Raw genomic sequence first — 15534 nt, forward strand, 5'->3', positions numbered from 1 at the left:
CCAGACTTGTCGCAGACCCCACTGCAGACCCATTACAGTCCCCACTGCAGCCCCTGCAAGGGGCCCAAGCCCCCTCCTGAGGATGGTGTGGGGAGGTGAGGGGTGCCGGGGGGGTGGGCAGCACAGAGCAGCCTCACACCACTGGGGTAAAATTTGTCACCCGCGTGTTCAAAGCCGGCTGCCCTCGGCCCCCCCAGCCTTTGAAGTGCTGCTGATGCTGGCCACGAAGGTGCCACTTCACACCTCTGGCCCCGCATAAAGCCGGGGCGGCCGGGGGACACCAGCACACGGCCCCACAGCCATGGCTCACTCAGCAGCCCCCGGCCTCCCGCTCCCCAGCACGGCCCTCCTGCAGGACTGGGGCTGCCGTGGACCCCCGGACCCCGAGGGCTACAGCAGCAGCTCACCCGCACCTTCGCCCGACTCCTGCGGCCTCTCGTCTCCCGCCGCTGCCCGGGGACCCTGCCGTGGTCCTGCCACCCCCCGCCTGCGGGGTGGCCCCGGGGGCAGGAAGGGGGTCCGGGGCCCGGGGCCGGGGGGCCCGCGGCAGAGCGCCAGCGAGCGGGAGAAGCTGCGGATGCGGCGGCTGGCGCAGGCACTGCTGCGGCTACGGCACTACCTGCCGCCCGCGCTGGCCCCCGCGGGCCAGAGCCTCACCAAGATCGAGACCCTGCGCCTTGCCATCCGCTACATCGCCCACCTCTCAGCCCTGCTGGGGCTCAGCGAGGAGGCGCTGGCCCGGCGGCGAGGGGCATCCCCCCGGCACTGCCCCCTCTGCCCCCAGGGCCTGGGGTGCTGCCAAAGCCCGGACCCCTGCCTGCACCCACCAGCCCCAGCCCAGCAGGATGCCTCACCCCCTGGCACTGTTGGCTGGGGGTCACCTCCCATGGTGGGGACCCCCCTGGAGCTGCATGGGGTTCCTGGCGTGGGGACGGGGGCCTGGGGGTCGCCCCCCTTCACCCCTGCAACAGGAACCCCCCTGGAGCTGCACGGGGCTGTCGCCTCCAACGTGTCCTCCTGGCTGTCCCCTCCTCACTGCACAGAGACAGGGGCCCCCCCGGACCTCGCTGGCGACCCCCTCCTGGACGCGGGGCTGATGCTGCCGGAGTTCGTGGATGCAGGGACAGTCACCCAGGTATGTGCGCTGGCAGGGGTTGGGTGAGCCCAGGTGGCCCCAGCATGCATGGGGCTGGTATGGGCCAGGACTTACCTCCCCCGGCGCGCTCAGAGCCCCCTTGGCTTGGGGCAGTGTGGGGACTGGTTTTGGGGTAACAACACCCTTGTCTGGGGTTGGGAATGGAGAGGTGTCATGTCCCCCCCCTGCAGCGGGTGCGTGTGCATCCCTCACCCTGCCCCGATCCCCCTGGTGCCACCCTCCCTGGTGTTTGCCGGGGTCCCATCAGCTGGGACAGACCTGAGGCTGTGGTCCTGCTTGTCCCTGACCAGGAGCACTCCTGGCGGGTGGGCTCTGTCAGCCCCTATTCCTGCATGCCCTGAGACCCCAGCCCTGCCCTGGACCCCTGCCCTGGCCAGTCACCATCTCACCCACCCTCTGCTCCCCCCAGGAGCTCTCTGCAGACCTGCTCTCTCTCTTGGAGGCTCTGCTCCCACCGCAGCCCCAGGACTGACCCAGATGAGCCCCCAGCTCCCTGGTGCTGGAGCACCCGACGCCACGCGGCCCCACGACGCACCACCTGGATGCCTGCGGCTCGGGGGACGCGTGTCCCCCCTTGGACAGCTGGGAGGTGGGGGGGGACAAGCTGCCTCTTGTGTGAGCCTGGTGCTGTGCGGGATGTGCTGGGGTGGCTGCGACTGTACATAAATAAACCCTTGTGCCCCTCTGTGTGTCGCCTGGGCCACCACATCGGCTCCGGGTTGGGTTCGGGACCAGGAGAGGCTGCTGAGCTGGTGAAACTCCCGCTCTGCAGCAGGGCTGGCCGTGGGCATCTGGCGTGGGCAGGGGCTCCGGCACGGATCCGGTGCTGCTTTGCTGGGCTGCAGGGTGCAGCTGCAGGGCGGCTGGACAGCATCTGGGAAAACAATTGCAGGGAGGTACTGGGAGAGACACCTCCTGTCCCAGGGCCTGTGCCCCAGCCGGGGAGGGGTGGGGGTTCACCAGCACCCTCTGAATCTATCCCTGGGGCTCTGTGTGAGCTCAACATCACCTGCCCCCCGCACTGGAACCTGTGAGAGCCCCCACAGCGCTGGGTTAAATGTGGGTATTTGCAGGGGAAGGGCTCAGGTGTAGGGCTGGGGATGACCCCATGGGCTGGAGACCCTGCAGGACAAGGGGAGTGCGGGGGGGCTGCAGATAGGGCCCCTCTGCCCCCCAGCCCCTTGGCGGCTCCCTGTGGGGTGCAGGGGCCTGTGGCCAGCCGGGGTCTGGAGAGTCCATTACAGGGACCCTTGTGGGGCCTGACAGCCAGGTGCTAATGCGCTGGGGACCCTTCTCCGCCCACTCCGGGGGCTCTGGGGCAGGGGGTCTGCAGGGCTAATGAGCCCCACTTATCTGTGAAATGACTTGCTAATAATGTTAATTCCCTCTGCCAGGGGGGTGAAGCCTTTGAGATGCAAAGCAGCCCCCCCTGCCCTCCCCCGGGCCGCAGCTCCCCCCAGCCAGGGCTCAAGGGACTTGGGGACATGCTCTGGCCATGGGGACAGCCATGGTCTGGGGGAGCAGCTGGAAGAGGCAGGGCTGGGAGAAGTGCCCTGAGGGTCTCTGGACCCCCCCAAATGATGCACCCCAAAGTGAGGAGGCTTTGTGCACCCTGATGTCCGGCCCTGGCAGCAGCAGTCCCAGCCCTGGGGAGGGCAGGCTGCAGCACCCACCCGTGCTGGGGGCTCCCTCCCACGGCTGCAGGGCACCTCCCGCTGCCCAGCTCCTTGCCCAGCTCCCTGGCCCTGCTGCCTTGGGCACCTACTGCCCTGCCCTGGGCCAGGGCTGACCCAGGCGGGCACAAGGTGCCGAGCAGGGGCCACGCCAGCCCCTCCCCATTAGGATGGGATTTGGGATGAGCTGGTGCAGCTGGAGTGGGCAGAGGGGGACAGAGCTGCCTGCCTGCGGGTGGTGGGCAGAGGAACTCGGATCTCAGGGCAGAGCAGTGTGTGCACACGTGTATGCATGCGTGCACCTGTGTGTGCACCGACAGGAATGTGCATTTGAGCCTGTGTGTGAGCACTGCGCACACTTACGCGTCTGTGTGCGTGTGGGTGGCGCGGGGCGAAGGACCAAGCCGTTCCAAGCGGGCTGGCTACGTCAAGGCGCAACCTGAGCTACCAAGGGCATCCCATCCTGAGTGTGGCCCAGCAGCAGGCGCGGAGGAGGCTGCAGGCACCAGCGGTACCTGCCCTGCTCCCCCTCTTTCCCTGGCCCCTCGCTGCTGCTGGGCACGGTGTGGATGCAGGAGCCCTCGGTGCGGAGACCCAGCAGCGTGTGAGCAGCGGCCCTGACATGGCCCGGCTGGGCGGTGCTGGGCAGGACGCCCTGGCTGGAGGTGAGGTGGGTGGGAGCAGCAGGGCGCGTGGTGCCCTGGGGGGCTCCAACATTGGGATGGGAGGGTCTCTGTGCCTGTGCAGGACCATGAGGGATGCTTTGGGGTGGGGGATGGAGGTGCAGCAGGAAAGGCCTGGGGTGGGTAGTGGGTTGGGATCAGCTGAGACTGTCTCCTTCTGCCCTGCTTGGTGCCAAGGACCCCCGTAGCGCTATGGGGTGTGGGGGATCTCTGGGAGTCCTGGGGGAGCGCTGGGGATGCAGACAGCGGCTGAAGAAGGAAATGCAGTGAGGTGGGGTAGGGGTTGTGGTGCAGGCACCGTGGCCCTGGGCAGGGAGCAGGGCTCCAGGGGACCAGACCTCCTATGCTGAGCATGCCCTGTGCCCCCCGGAGCCCCCACCCCAGGGCCCCCTGCGGGCAGGCTGCCGCTGCCTGTCTGCCTGTTGTGGCAGGGAGGGGCTGGCTGGACCCAGACCCTGCAGTGGGGAATGCCAGCACGGAGCCCCCCAGCAGCCTGCCGCCCCCCGAGCGGGGCTGTGGCTGGACCCCCCAGGCCGAGGGCGGCGAGGAGCCCCTGCGGCTGCCCACCTTCTCCCCCGCCGCCCAGGCCCGCGTGGCCGTCACCTTCGCCCTCTTCGCCCTCTCCGCCGGCTGCAACCTGGCGGTGCTGCGGGCGGCGGGGGGCCGGCAGGGCGGCCGGCGCTCCCACATCCGCCTGCTGCTGCTGCACCTGGCCGCCGCCGACCTGCTGGTGACGGTGGTGGTGATGCCGCTGGACGCCGTCTGGAACATCACGCTGCAGTGGCGGGCCGGCGACCTGGCCTGCCGCCTCCTCATGTACCTCCGGCTGCTGGCCATGTACGCCTCCGCCTTCGTCACCGTCGTCATCAGCCTGGACCGGCAGGACGCCATCCTGCGCCCGCTGGCCATCGCCCGCGCCCGGAGGAGGAACCGCATCATGCTCTACGTCGCCTGGCTCCTCAGCGCAGGGCTCTCGGTGCCGCAGGTACCCGTCCCCAGGGCTCCTCTCTGGCCCCGTGCCCTGCGGCAGACGCCCGCCCAGCCCCTGTGCCGGCTCCCAGGGTGCCCAGCTGGGGTTGCTCCCAGGGCTGGAGATGCCGCGAGCCCTGCGGGATGGGGATGGAGAGGGCTTGGATGAGAGGCAGCCGAGCCGGGCAGCAAAGAAGGGGCTGTGTCAGCATGCCCCCTCTGCCCAGCTCTGCCCCCCTCCCCACTGTGTGCCCCGGCCCCCCAGGAGTAGGGAGTGGAGCTGGCACAGGGGCGACTGCGAGTCCCACGCCTGCGGGCAGGGTCTGATCCTATGGCTCCAGTGCTCCCTGGCTCGGGACCCTGGTGCCCTGCCTTAGGGAGGCACAGAGCCCCCGTCACCCTGCGGCCCAGGGGAGGGGGCCGCAATCCCACCTCTGCTCTGCCTCCAGCTCTTTGTGTTCCGCACGGTCACCCTCCGCCCCCCGCACAACTTCACCCAGTGCACCACGCGGGGCAGCTTCCCCCAGCCCTGGCACGAGCTCCTCTACAACATGCTCGGCTTCGCCTGCCTCTTCCTGCTGCCGCTGCTCATCATGGTCTGCTGCTACGCACGCATCCTCCTGGAGATCTCCCGGCGCATGGGCTCCAGCCTCTGTGAGTGCCCGGGCAGCGGGCTGCCATGTCCCTGCACCAGGGGGGCTTTGTGGGGACCCTGGGAGGGAGGGAGCGGCGGGGGGCCCTGGCTGGGCTTGTGCAGGGACCCCCCCAGCCCTCCCTCAGGGGAGGTCCCTGTCCCAGCCAGGCTGCTAAGTGTCCCCCATTCACGGGCCATGCTCCCCCCCCCAGTCTCCTCCCAGGATGTGTCGCTGCGGTGCTCCAGGAACAACATCCCGCGGGCACGGCTGCGCATGCTGAAGATGAGCCTGGTCATTGTCTCCTCCTTCATCCTCTGCTGGACCCCCTACTACCTGCTGGGGCTGTGGTACTGGTTCTGCCCACGGGCCATGGAGAAGAGGGTCTCGCCGGCCCTCAGCCACATCCTCTTCATCTTTGGCCTCTTCAACGCATGCCTGGACCCCATCACCTATGGGCTCTTCACCATCCCCTTCCGGAGGGGCTGGGGCTGCCCCTGTGGGCACAGCCCCCAGACCCAGCCACCCTCCCCGGCCACCGGCTCCTTCCGCTGCTCAGCCTCCTCCCTGCCGCCCAAGCGGGGTGACCCGGGGGTGCAGGGGTGGCGGATGCCCACCAGCCTGGGGCTGCCTGATGGGGCCAGCTCCTGCCAGAGCAGCTCCCTGTGAGCCACGCATGGCCCCACACCCACGGGGGCACCCCGGGGTGCTCAGCAGGCACTGAGGCTGTGGGCAGGAGCGGACTGCTGGCAGGATGGCAAGGGCAGGATGGGGCCGTTGATGCTCTTTTCCTGTGCCCCAAAGCATCTCTGCAGGCTGCGGGGCTGGCATGGGTGCCTCCCGGTCCCCTCTCCCCTCTCTGCACCTGCCAAGCTCTGCACAGCTGCTGGAGCAGAGCCCAGCACAGCAATAAAGAGTCCCGCAGCCACCTCCTGTGCTGCCTCTGTCCCCAGCCATGAGCTGGTCCGGGGCTGAGGTCCCCAAAGCCAGCGCTGCTGGGGACGGGCTGTGTGGGAGCCCCTCTGGCCCCGGGGGTGGCTGGTCCAGAGACGGTCCTGGCTGCTCCTGTCCCTGCTGTGGGGTGGTCCCAGGGCCCCCAGAGAGTGGCAGCTCCGAGGGCTTCGCACATTGGGCAGGGCTGGGTGCTGCCCTCTCTGCAGTGGCTGCTGGGGCTGTTTGTCCCCGTGCAGCTCCTGGCCCCGGTGGGGTGCAGGGCTGGTCCCTGCTGGCGGAGCTGAGCTGGGAGCAGTCCCAGGGCACTGCGCTGCCTGCAGCAGCCTTGCACCCGCTGGCAGCTCTGCTCAAAACAGGAGCTCTTGGCTCCTGATGAAGGTCGTTGCGAGGCACGGGGCCCTGGCTGCTCCCGGCTGCGCGGCAACTGCCCCAAGGCCAGCGCTGCCACGGGAGCCGGCACAGCCGGAGGGGCCGGGAGAGGGTGGGGAGGGGGATGCAGCCCCGGGCCTCGAGCAGGGGCTGTGGGTGCCTGGGCCCTTCACTTCACCCCTGCACCCCGGAGAAGCCGGTCTGAGCCCTCCCCGCGCACAGGGAGCAATGCTGTGGGTGAGGGATGGCTCATGGGAACCGCCCTGGCGTCCCTCCGGCCTCGGGGAAGGGTCACCAGCAGAGCTGGGGCTTGCTGGAGCCAGGACTGAAGCAAGAGGCCGACTCCAGACAGCATCTGCTCAGGGCTCCCCGCTTTGCTGTGGTGGGTTACTGGGCTCCCTCGTCCCCTTTGGTCCCCACTGCCAGGCGGGACCCAGACCTAGGGATTTGCTCATAGCCCTGGGGAAGCCCCCGCTGACGGTGCAGCCTTGTGAATAAGCTGGCCATGCCAGCGGGGGCACGGCTGGGAGAGCCGCTCCTGCTGCGGGGGTCTCCCTGGCTGTGGCATCTGGTCCCGTGCCGGGAGCACGCTCAGCCGGTGCGCAGCGGGCAGCGCGTGAGGGCTGCGGTAACCAGCTGCACCAAAACAGCTCTTGGACAGGGGCCTGCCGAAGGCCGGGGGGAGGCTGGCATCACCCTGGTGGGTGCCGAGCCTGCCTGCAGAGCGCTGGGGGGTTGAGCGCCCGCTGAGGCAGGAACAGGCAGGGGCTGTTGCAGGCAGGGCCAGACAGCTCGGCAGTGGCCGTACCTGGCCGTCCGTCCCGGGAGCGGTGCCCAATAACGGCAGTGCGAGCCACAGTCGCAGGGATTTATTAGGAAGTGGCAAAGTAAAACACCAGTGGTGCTGCTCCAGCTCCGGAGGAGCGATCCTGCGCCTGCTCAAGGGCTGGCGGCAGTGGCTGGCATGCTGCTCTCCCAAGGGCTCTCGTGAGGGTCTCTGCATTGTGGGGCTACAGGGAATGGGGCCGCAGCCCCAGGGTTGGGGGTGTCCTCGCTGCTGCTGGGGCGGGGATGGGACTTCCTCGGCACGGGTGGGGCAGAGCTGTGCCCTCTCCCCTGCTGTCTACTGGGCACAGCCCCAGCCATGGACTCGTGAAGTATGAGAATGCCATCCTGAACGGGGCATGCCACTTGCTCCTGCAGCAGAGAAGAGCCTGGGAGATGCTTCACTGTGAGGATAGGGGCTTGCAAAGCATAGGAAATCACCAAGCAAAAAGCTCCTTGCCCCTGTTTTTGAGCCAGCAGCTGCTGTGATGCCAGCTTTGGCCCAGCTGTGGGGGGACGCCCTGCCTGCCCTGGGCAAAAAAGGGGAGCTGTGCTCACCCCTCCTCTGCCCGCAGGCAGAGAGCCCCAGCCCACAGGGCAGCTCTCCTCCGGGCTAGCAGCACTTGGCTCGGTGCAGGGGCGCTCGGGAGGTGGGTGCTGGGTGGGTCAGCGCTGCCCTGTCCCCTCGCTGGCCTGGGCAGAGCTCCCTGCCCGCTGGGTGTGCGCAGGCAACGTGTGGCCTTGCTGGATGCCGGGCTGCCACCTTGCAGTCACACAGGGCTGTGAAGGTGCACCAGGCGTCAGACAAGGGGCCAAAGCGTTGATGCCAAACCCCAGCGCACCCACCCGCTGCTGCAGCGAAGCTGGAGGGCGAGGACAGACTGGCTGGGCAAGGGGATGGGGCCGTGGGGCAGGTGAAGGCAAAGCGGGAGGTGATGCTGGAGGGATTGGCCGGGGGATGCCTGTGCTTGGGTGACCATTTTCCACCTGGTTCGTCAGCATCACATCGCCCCCTGCTCCCCACCAGCCATCTCCCCACGACAGCCCGTTGTGAAAACCAGAGGTAAAGCGTAACCCAGGAGAACACTGCCAGCCCGCTCCTCCCCGCAGTTCGGGCACAGAACGGGCTGCGGCTTTAGGTGCCGGCCCCGCCGCTGCCGGGTCTCTTCTCGGTGAAGAAGCTTTTGAGCAGCATCACTTGCCCAATGCTGACCACGAAGAGGATGAGGGTTTCCCCAACCGACCAGTACGAGACCCGGCCATTGAGGTCTTCGGCTCTGCTCCGGTCCTGCGCTTCCCGCAGGCGGTAGTGAGTCTGGGAGTCGATCACGGTGTTCAGAGCCTCATGGATGGTGACACAGGTGGACTCCATCTGGGGAGACAAGTGAGCTCCATTGCTCCTGACGCAGCACAGCTTGGGCCCGGTGCTGGGGGCTGGGGACGGTGCTGGGACACCTGACAGCAGGACAGGGGTCCCCTGTGCTGCTGGGTCTCTGCCAGCCCCAACCCCAGAGCGGTTCTGCTCAAAGGGGCAATGCTGGAGACCGGCTGGTGGAGAGAGCCTGCTGTGAGCGCCGGGGCACAACCAAGAGACCTGCCGAGGCGCTGGGGGCCAAGGGCAGTGGTCTGCAGGACCCACTGAAGCCATCCCTATGGGCTCACGCCAAGGGATGGAAAAGCTTTGCTGCATTTCCCTCGTGCAGGATGGAAACGGGGCGCTCAGGCCGCGGGAGGTTCAGACCCAGAGCAGCCCTCCCCGTCCCTCTCTGCCCGCGCCGCTGGGAGGAGGACGTGGTCTGCACATGGCGGGGTGGTTGGCTGGCGGTTGGCACTTCTGCATTTGGCGGAGGGGAAGGTGGATGAGCCCCCAACTGCCGTCCCGTGGGCCGTTTGGCCGCAAGCGGGAACTGCGGCAGGACCTTCCTCCCGTGGCAGCGTGCAGCGACTCACCTGTGTCAGGGCAGTGACGCGGTTGCTCATGTCGGGCAGGATTGGTGGCTCGTTGCCCACCTGGAAGTCGAAGTAGACGGTTTTGTGGGAGAAGGTGGAGAACTCGTTGCTGAAGCAGAAGGTGTAGACGCCCTTGACTTCGGTGCGGTGTGGGAAGCTGTCATACTGCTTCTTGGTCTCCTTGTAGATCGTCCTGCCGTTGGGGTCCTCCACGTAGCAGTCCACATCGTAGTGTCCCCCACTGATCACCTGCGCAAGGAGACACAGGCAGCACCTGCCGAGCCACATGCAAGAGCCTCTGGCCCCAGAGGGAGCAGCTCTGCCTGGCCCCATGCCTGCGGGTTCGGCCGTGCCCTCGGCGAGCGGGCACCGTGCCCATGGCTGCCTACCACGGGACGGGGACCCAGGCTGGGGGTGCAGTGCCCCGCAGTGCCTGCAGCTCAGGTGGGGTGCCCAGAGCTCAGGCGGGGTGCCTGGACAGGGGGACAGCCCTGACGGCTGGGTCGGGGGTCCCGTGGCTGCTGTGGGCACATCCCAGTGCCGGCCCTGAGGTGGGCACTGCCGGGCACTGGCCCAGGGCCGGGAACGTCTCTGGTGGGGCACGGAGGGGAGCTGGGGGGTGCAGGGGAGGGGTGCAGCTGCAGCCCTGCGGGGCTCGGGCAAGGCACGGGCGGGGGGCCACGGCCGCGGGGCCGGGGGCGCGGGCAGCGGGCGAGGGGCACAGGCAGGGGCAGGGGTGCGGGCAGGGCAGTACCTGGTAGTCCAGCGTGAACTTGAGGCCGCGCTCCAGCTCCTGGTGGAAGCACTGCTTGTCGCTGTCGGGCAGCTCGAAGGTCAGCTCGGTGCCGCCGGCCCGCAGCACGCACAGCAGCACCGCCAGCGCCCGCACCCCGGCCCGCACCCCGGCCCGCATCCCGGCCCGCATCCCGCTCCGGCCCCGCTCCAACCCCGCCCCGCCTGACGTGGCGCCCGCCCGGCACCGGCACCGGCGGCGCTTCCGCTGGGGGCGGCCCCGGGCGCGGCCCCCGAGCTGCGGCGCCTCCCCCCGCCCGGGGGCCGGGCACCCCCAACCACCCCTGAGCGCTCCCGGGCTGCGGAGCCCCCCCCCCCCCCCCGCTCTGGGGCCGGGCGCCCCAGAGCACTCCCGAGAACCCCGAGCCCCCCCTGGCTGCAGCGCCTCCCCCGGCTCTGGAGCTGGGCACCCCCCGGCACCCCCGAGCACCCTCCGGCACCCCCGGGCCACAGCGCCTCCCCCCGCCCCGGGGCCGGGCACCCCGGGTACCACCGAGCATCCCCTGGCACCCCCCGGCAGCTGTAGCGGAGGGCGGCCATGCCGCAGGACCCCGCACCGTGGGTCCCCGGCCAACCCTGAGCTATTTATTAGTCATATAAAAAAGTCTCTCCTGTTACATGACATCACCCCCAGCCCCTGCCTGCTTGCACCTGCACGCACACGCGCTCATTTAAATAAATGCATTAGAATATTGCGGCAGAGAAGCGCCGCTTTTGTTCCCAGAGCAGCCGTTAGGTCGCTCCTAACAGGTGACCCGCGTTCCGCAGGCACCTGATCTCCCGCCACTAGCTAACGGCGTCAAATGTTGCTTAAAAAAAAGACAAATGCAAGCTATCAGAGTATGTTAGAAACAAATGGAAAAGGTGAACTACAGGATTTAAAATTCCACACTCTATAAGACAAATGTCACTGTTATAGGGAAACGGTGCCTGAAATTCAATCTATAAGACACTTGACCTACAGAAAGTATAAACTTTAAGGCTGTAAAAATATAACCCCACCTTTCTCTAAACAGCATATTTAAAACTAAAATGCATTTTCAGAGAACATTCCTGTGCACTTAAAACCAAACCGTGATGCTGCTTTGTGCAGGAACCATGCAAAGATTTGCAACAGCCTGGAGAAGGACGGCTAATGCCCGGGGCAAGGAAGCAGCTCGTCGCCAGCCGTTTGGGAGGGACGGACGGACGGACGGAAGCATGTGCTGGGCTGGTTGAGGGAAGGCCAGAATCCGACACCAGCCCCGGCGGGGTGAGCCTGCTGCGCTTGCTTGTCAAAGCGACGCTGCCTGTGCCGCGGGTGTCCGGACGCCGGAGGCTTCACTGAATAATCCCACGGGAGTTGTTCTCGCTTGGCCTCATACGAGCGGCACAGTGTTCGTTCGGGGTAGGCTGCGGGTCCGAAACTCTCGCCGACTCAGCGGTGCGGGGCCGTGGGCTGTTTCCTCTTCGCAGCCGGCTCCGTGGGGTGGGTTTGGCTGAGACTGACGGCAGCTACGGCACACATCCAGCCCGTGGCGCCGACGGCACGCAGGGTGAGGGGCCTGGCTGCGGCTGGGGCCATGCGGGTAGGGGTGGGAGGGGGCTGGCGGTGCATGGTCTTGCTGCCCCGACGCTGCAAAGCTGCCACGTGCTGCTGGTGCAGGCCCGGTCCCGCGGCGGGGAGATGCATGGTCCTGTCTGCAGGGCTGGGCGCCCGGGGCCCTGTGCACCGGGAAGGAGTCGCAGTCACACCCCCGCCCCCAGCCATGCAGAGGCATCTTCTGGCTCGGAGTCACACGGCATCAGGACGGTGCTGTGCAGGCATCAACACCGTGGGTGCAGAGCCACCCTGCAGCCGCCTCCTCCTCCGGCCCGCGGGCAGCCACCTGCCCTCGCTCACCTCTGCTTCGGCCCCGAAGGACTGTTGCTGCAGGGTCAGTGGGAGAGAGGGTCCTGCCTGCGGTGCTGTGCCTGCAGCTCTCCCCTGCTGGGACGAACCCCTGACGCTCACTGTGTGCCGTCCTTGGCAACCTGGCATCCTTGCTCCCCCATCGCTGGCAGAAGCTTCCCACGCAGACAAGCTGGGAGCGCTCCCTGCCCAGGAATTCAGTGCTTGGAGTTGCTCAGTGTGGTGGGAAATGTTCCTGAAGCTTGGTTGCTTCAGAGACAGAGACAAACCCACTCCCCATCCAGGCCCACTGAAGGCACCGGGTTGCAGCAGTAACAGGGTTAGCTCAGCCTCTGGAGTTTCAAAGTGCTTGGAAATCTCTGAGGTGGAGAATTGTCTCCCTCTCCAGCACAGAGAGGGTACCAATACATTCAATTGCTAGGGAGGGGTATTTCTGCTCTTCCAACAGCATTAAGCTCCTTTCATTCCTGCTAGGCACTTCACAAACACACCAGTCCCATGGTTCCCTGGTGTGGGGCTCCAGACAGGTTTCTGTGTCAGAATGAGCGGGATGGAAGAAAAATGATTGTAAATAACAAGGAATGAATGCCCTGCAGGCAGGAGCCTTTGTGCGGAGCCTGACCATCTCAAGTGGTCTGGGATCAGATCCCTCGGGTAGTTGCTCCCGGGGAAAAGTCCAGAAGTGAATGAAGGGTTCAGCTGCTTGGGCTGGATGCCCGGGCTCTCCTTACAGCTCTGCAAGTGGGAGCAGGAACCTCCTGACTGAGCCCCTGGGCACAGGTCTGACCCCAAGGCTGCCAGCGCTTCCCTGGAGCTGGCTGTCGGCTTGGTGCGGGAGCCGTCATGTTTCTGCAGGGAGAGCACTGATTTGGTAACCTTTCTGGGAAAGAAATGGTGACACGGCTACTGGGCCACTATTTCCTCGAAATCGGAGAGCTGCCGCATCTGCTCCGCTTGCATGGAGTGTCTCCGGAGAAGCTTCCTTTTGCCTCTCAAGTCGGCCCGCCTGGGTGAGCTGGGAGCGATGGGCACCAGGGACTTCAAGCCAGCAGCAAGCGGGGAGCAGGTTTTGCTGTTGGAGCCGATGTCGGGGATCAGGGGGTTGGGGTTCATGTTCAACGGGGGCAGATATCCCGGCCTCGTGTGGGAGATGTGGTCCAGCAGCAGGGTCCCCGACCCTCGCCTCTCCAGCAAACCGGGGGGTCGGCGCCGGACGGTCCCGGGCGATGTGCTGGCGATGCTGTCCAGGGACTCCCGCGAGCCGACCAGCAAGGCCAGGTGGGACCCACTGAGCTTCCTCCTCTCCGATGGCAGCTTCTCGGCCAGGCTGGGGACGCCGGAGAGCTGAGCATCGCAGTCGTAGTGCTCAGCACCCAGCCTCCGCCAGTGCAGCGCATCCATTGCCGTGGCCGAGCCGGCGGCAGCCGAGCCGACGCTCTCCGGCTCTTCGGGGACCGTGCTCCTTCGGGGCAGGCGCTGGTGGGTGGCCTGGCTCTTCTCATACGCTGTTTTCCTCGCCAGCGGCCCTGGGGCTGGCGGCGTCCTCAGAGCTTGCTCCTCTACAGGGGGGAAGAGAGAGGGGTCCTTGCTCTTGCTGCTGCCGCTCCGGGTGAGGGGAGCCTTTCTGGAGAGCGAGAGGTCGCTGATGCCCATGATCACCTCATCGTCTGCGCAGACCCGCGTGTCGTCGTGGTGTGCGGAGGCTGCCAGCACCGAGGGTGCGACCAGACCCCATGGCTCTGACCGCAGCCGCTTTAGCTGGGGCAGGCGGGCTCTCCTGGACACGCCGGCTCTCTGGCCCGGGGAGGGGGGCTCGTCGGCAGCCCTGGCAGAAGGGGTGTCCCCAGGGTGCGACGGGTGCGGGCTGAAGATGCAGCTCTCCTTCTCAGCGGAGGAAGGTGCTGAGACAGGAGTTTTCAGGTGGGTGCTGGAGGGTGCTGTGCACGCCTCGGGGAGGGCCCTCTCCTTGAACTCCAGCGTGGGGGGAATGTTCAGGTACTGCTTGGCGGTCTTGGTGCCAGAGGCCGATTTGTCCATGGTAATGATGATCACCTCCTTCCCTTTGGCTTTGCAAGCGTTCAGGAGGTGCTGGAGCACATCCTTGTCATCGGCGTTGATGGCGTGGACCAGAGCTGAGGCTCCTGAGTGATCCTCCAGGCTGGGGTCTGCCCCGTTCTCCAGCAGCAGGGACACCACATCCCCCCCGGCGCCACGGATGCAGGCGTGCATGAGGGCTGTTTTCCCAGACTTGTCCTGGATGTTGGGGTCAGCTCTGTTGTCCAGCAGGTACTTCACCATCTTGGCCTTGTTAATGCTCTGCTGGTCGACGTGCTTGGTGATGCAGGCCACCATCAGGGCAGTCTCCCCTTTCTCGTTGCTCTCGTTGATGTAAGCCCCCCCTTCCAGCAGCAGCCGGGTCAGCCGGAGCCGGCCGAGCCACACTGCCTTCAGGAGAGAGTTCCCCCCTACCTCCAGCTCCGTCACCTCATCCATGGCACCGGTCGCTGCTTACTGGTGGGCAAAGAGAGCATCGGCTGGCAGCTGTGGAAGGAACCATGAAGGAGAGGTGAGGCTTGCTCCTCAGCCCTGGCCCTCACCTCTGCCCTGCCCTCCTGAGCGTGTCATGCTCTTGGCACCACTCCACACCCCACTGCCCCTCCGACCATGTCCACCCCACCCTGTGGCACTAGGAGCCCCCCAAAGCCACCCCCTGCCCGCATGCAGCACCACAGCCCCCTGCACACAGGGTCGTGAGGGTGCCCGGGGTGCAAGGCAGGTGAGCGGCAGACGGAGGAAAGGCTTGCTCTCCTCAGGGATCTCCTGGGGAGAAAGAGCTAGTCTTTGCCATCTGGGGGATGCCTCAGCCCTGCCCTCTCACAGCTGTACCGTGCATTTACTTTATGGCATTGCCCCCCAGCCCAGTAATCTCACCTTTAGGATGCACTGTATTTCTCTCTATTGGCCATGGAGCCTCTGTCCTTCCTCTGTTCTAGACATGCCAGAGGACTTGGCTGCGGGGGCCCTCAGTGCACCAGTTGCCCTTAATTGCCCTGACGAGCCTCACCTGGGACCCTCACCCTCCCTCCGCTGCTGGGCGGGGGCTCTATTTAAATGCTCGCCCAGACAACTGGTCCTGGGCTGAGCTGTGAAGGTGCCTGAGGCTCCATCCACCTCTGTCAGACCAGACCTGCAGTGGGTTTCCCTTGTTGGCCTGGGGGCCGGCTTGCCCCCTTGCCTCGGCCTGATGGTGGCTGTTGATGGGATCTGTGGCTGGCTTGTCCTGCCCTGCTGATGAGGTCTTGCTCCCAGGCTGTGCGGTGGCCACCCTCAGCTCACGGCTCATCTTCCTTTGTGGAACAACTCTGCCCTTGCTGTTCCATGGCAATACACCTCAGTTTATCTTGCCTTGCTCTCTTCCAGCTCTGCTCCCCCTGCGGCCGTGCTGGCATCTGCCTGGATGCAGCTGATTGCCCCAAGTGCCAGAGAAATCAGAGCGGTCCTGATGCAGAGACAGTTTCTGCTGTGTCTTCTAGGTCTCGGGCTGTGACGCAGAGCCCACTGGAGACAGTGTGAGCATCTCCCATGGCTTCTTGGGCTGGGGCCATGGTCTTTGCTTCCTCACTGCTGAAGGAAATGTGAA

At 66.3% G+C, this 15534-nt stretch overlaps 4 protein-coding genes across 4 annotated transcripts; 2 read left to right on the plus strand and 2 right to left on the minus strand.

The window, feature by feature from the left end:
- The first annotated feature begins 301 nt into the window (after nt 1–301).
- LOC135314171 (mesoderm posterior protein 1-like) lies at nt 302–1628 on the plus strand. Its single transcript, XM_064455822.1, has 2 exons — nt 302–1135; nt 1566–1628. The coding sequence occupies exons 1-2, from the start codon at nt 302–304 to the stop codon at nt 1626–1628; spliced, it is 897 nt and encodes a 298-aa protein (XP_064311892.1).
- A 1823-nt stretch (nt 1629–3451) lies between these two features.
- LOC135314165 (gonadotropin-releasing hormone receptor-like) lies at nt 3452–6027 on the plus strand. The gene is made up of 4 exons (XM_064455814.1): nt 3452–3494; nt 3944–4497; nt 4931–5135; nt 5328–6027. Exons 1-4 carry the CDS (start codon nt 3452–3454, stop codon nt 5780–5782), a joined length of 1257 nt encoding a protein of 418 aa, XP_064311884.1. The 3' UTR covers nt 5783–6027.
- A 1263-nt stretch (nt 6028–7290) lies between these two features.
- On the minus strand, nt 7291–10154 carry TMED3 (transmembrane p24 trafficking protein 3). The gene is made up of 3 exons (XM_064455948.1): nt 9966–10154; nt 9212–9460; nt 7291–8633 (listed from the first exon to the last, which is right to left on the minus strand). Exons 1-3 carry the CDS (start codon nt 10134–10136, stop codon nt 8397–8399), a joined length of 657 nt encoding a protein of 218 aa, XP_064312018.1. The 5' UTR covers nt 10137–10154; the 3' UTR covers nt 7291–8396.
- Nucleotides 10155–10821: 667 nt separating this feature from the next.
- On the minus strand, nt 10822–14432 carry ANKRD34C (ankyrin repeat domain 34C). Its single transcript, XM_064455947.1, has one exon. The coding sequence runs from the start codon at nt 14385–14387 to the stop codon at nt 12798–12800; it is 1590 nt and encodes a 529-aa protein (XP_064312017.1). The 5' UTR covers nt 14388–14432; the 3' UTR covers nt 10822–12797.
- Nucleotides 14433–15534: the final 1102 nt, after the last annotated feature.

The sequence above is a fragment of the Phalacrocorax carbo genome, chromosome 7 (assembly GCF_963921805.1).
Source record: "Phalacrocorax carbo chromosome 7, bPhaCar2.1, whole genome shotgun sequence".
In the NCBI taxonomy this organism is placed as follows: Eukaryota; Metazoa; Chordata; class Aves; order Suliformes; family Phalacrocoracidae; genus Phalacrocorax; species Phalacrocorax carbo.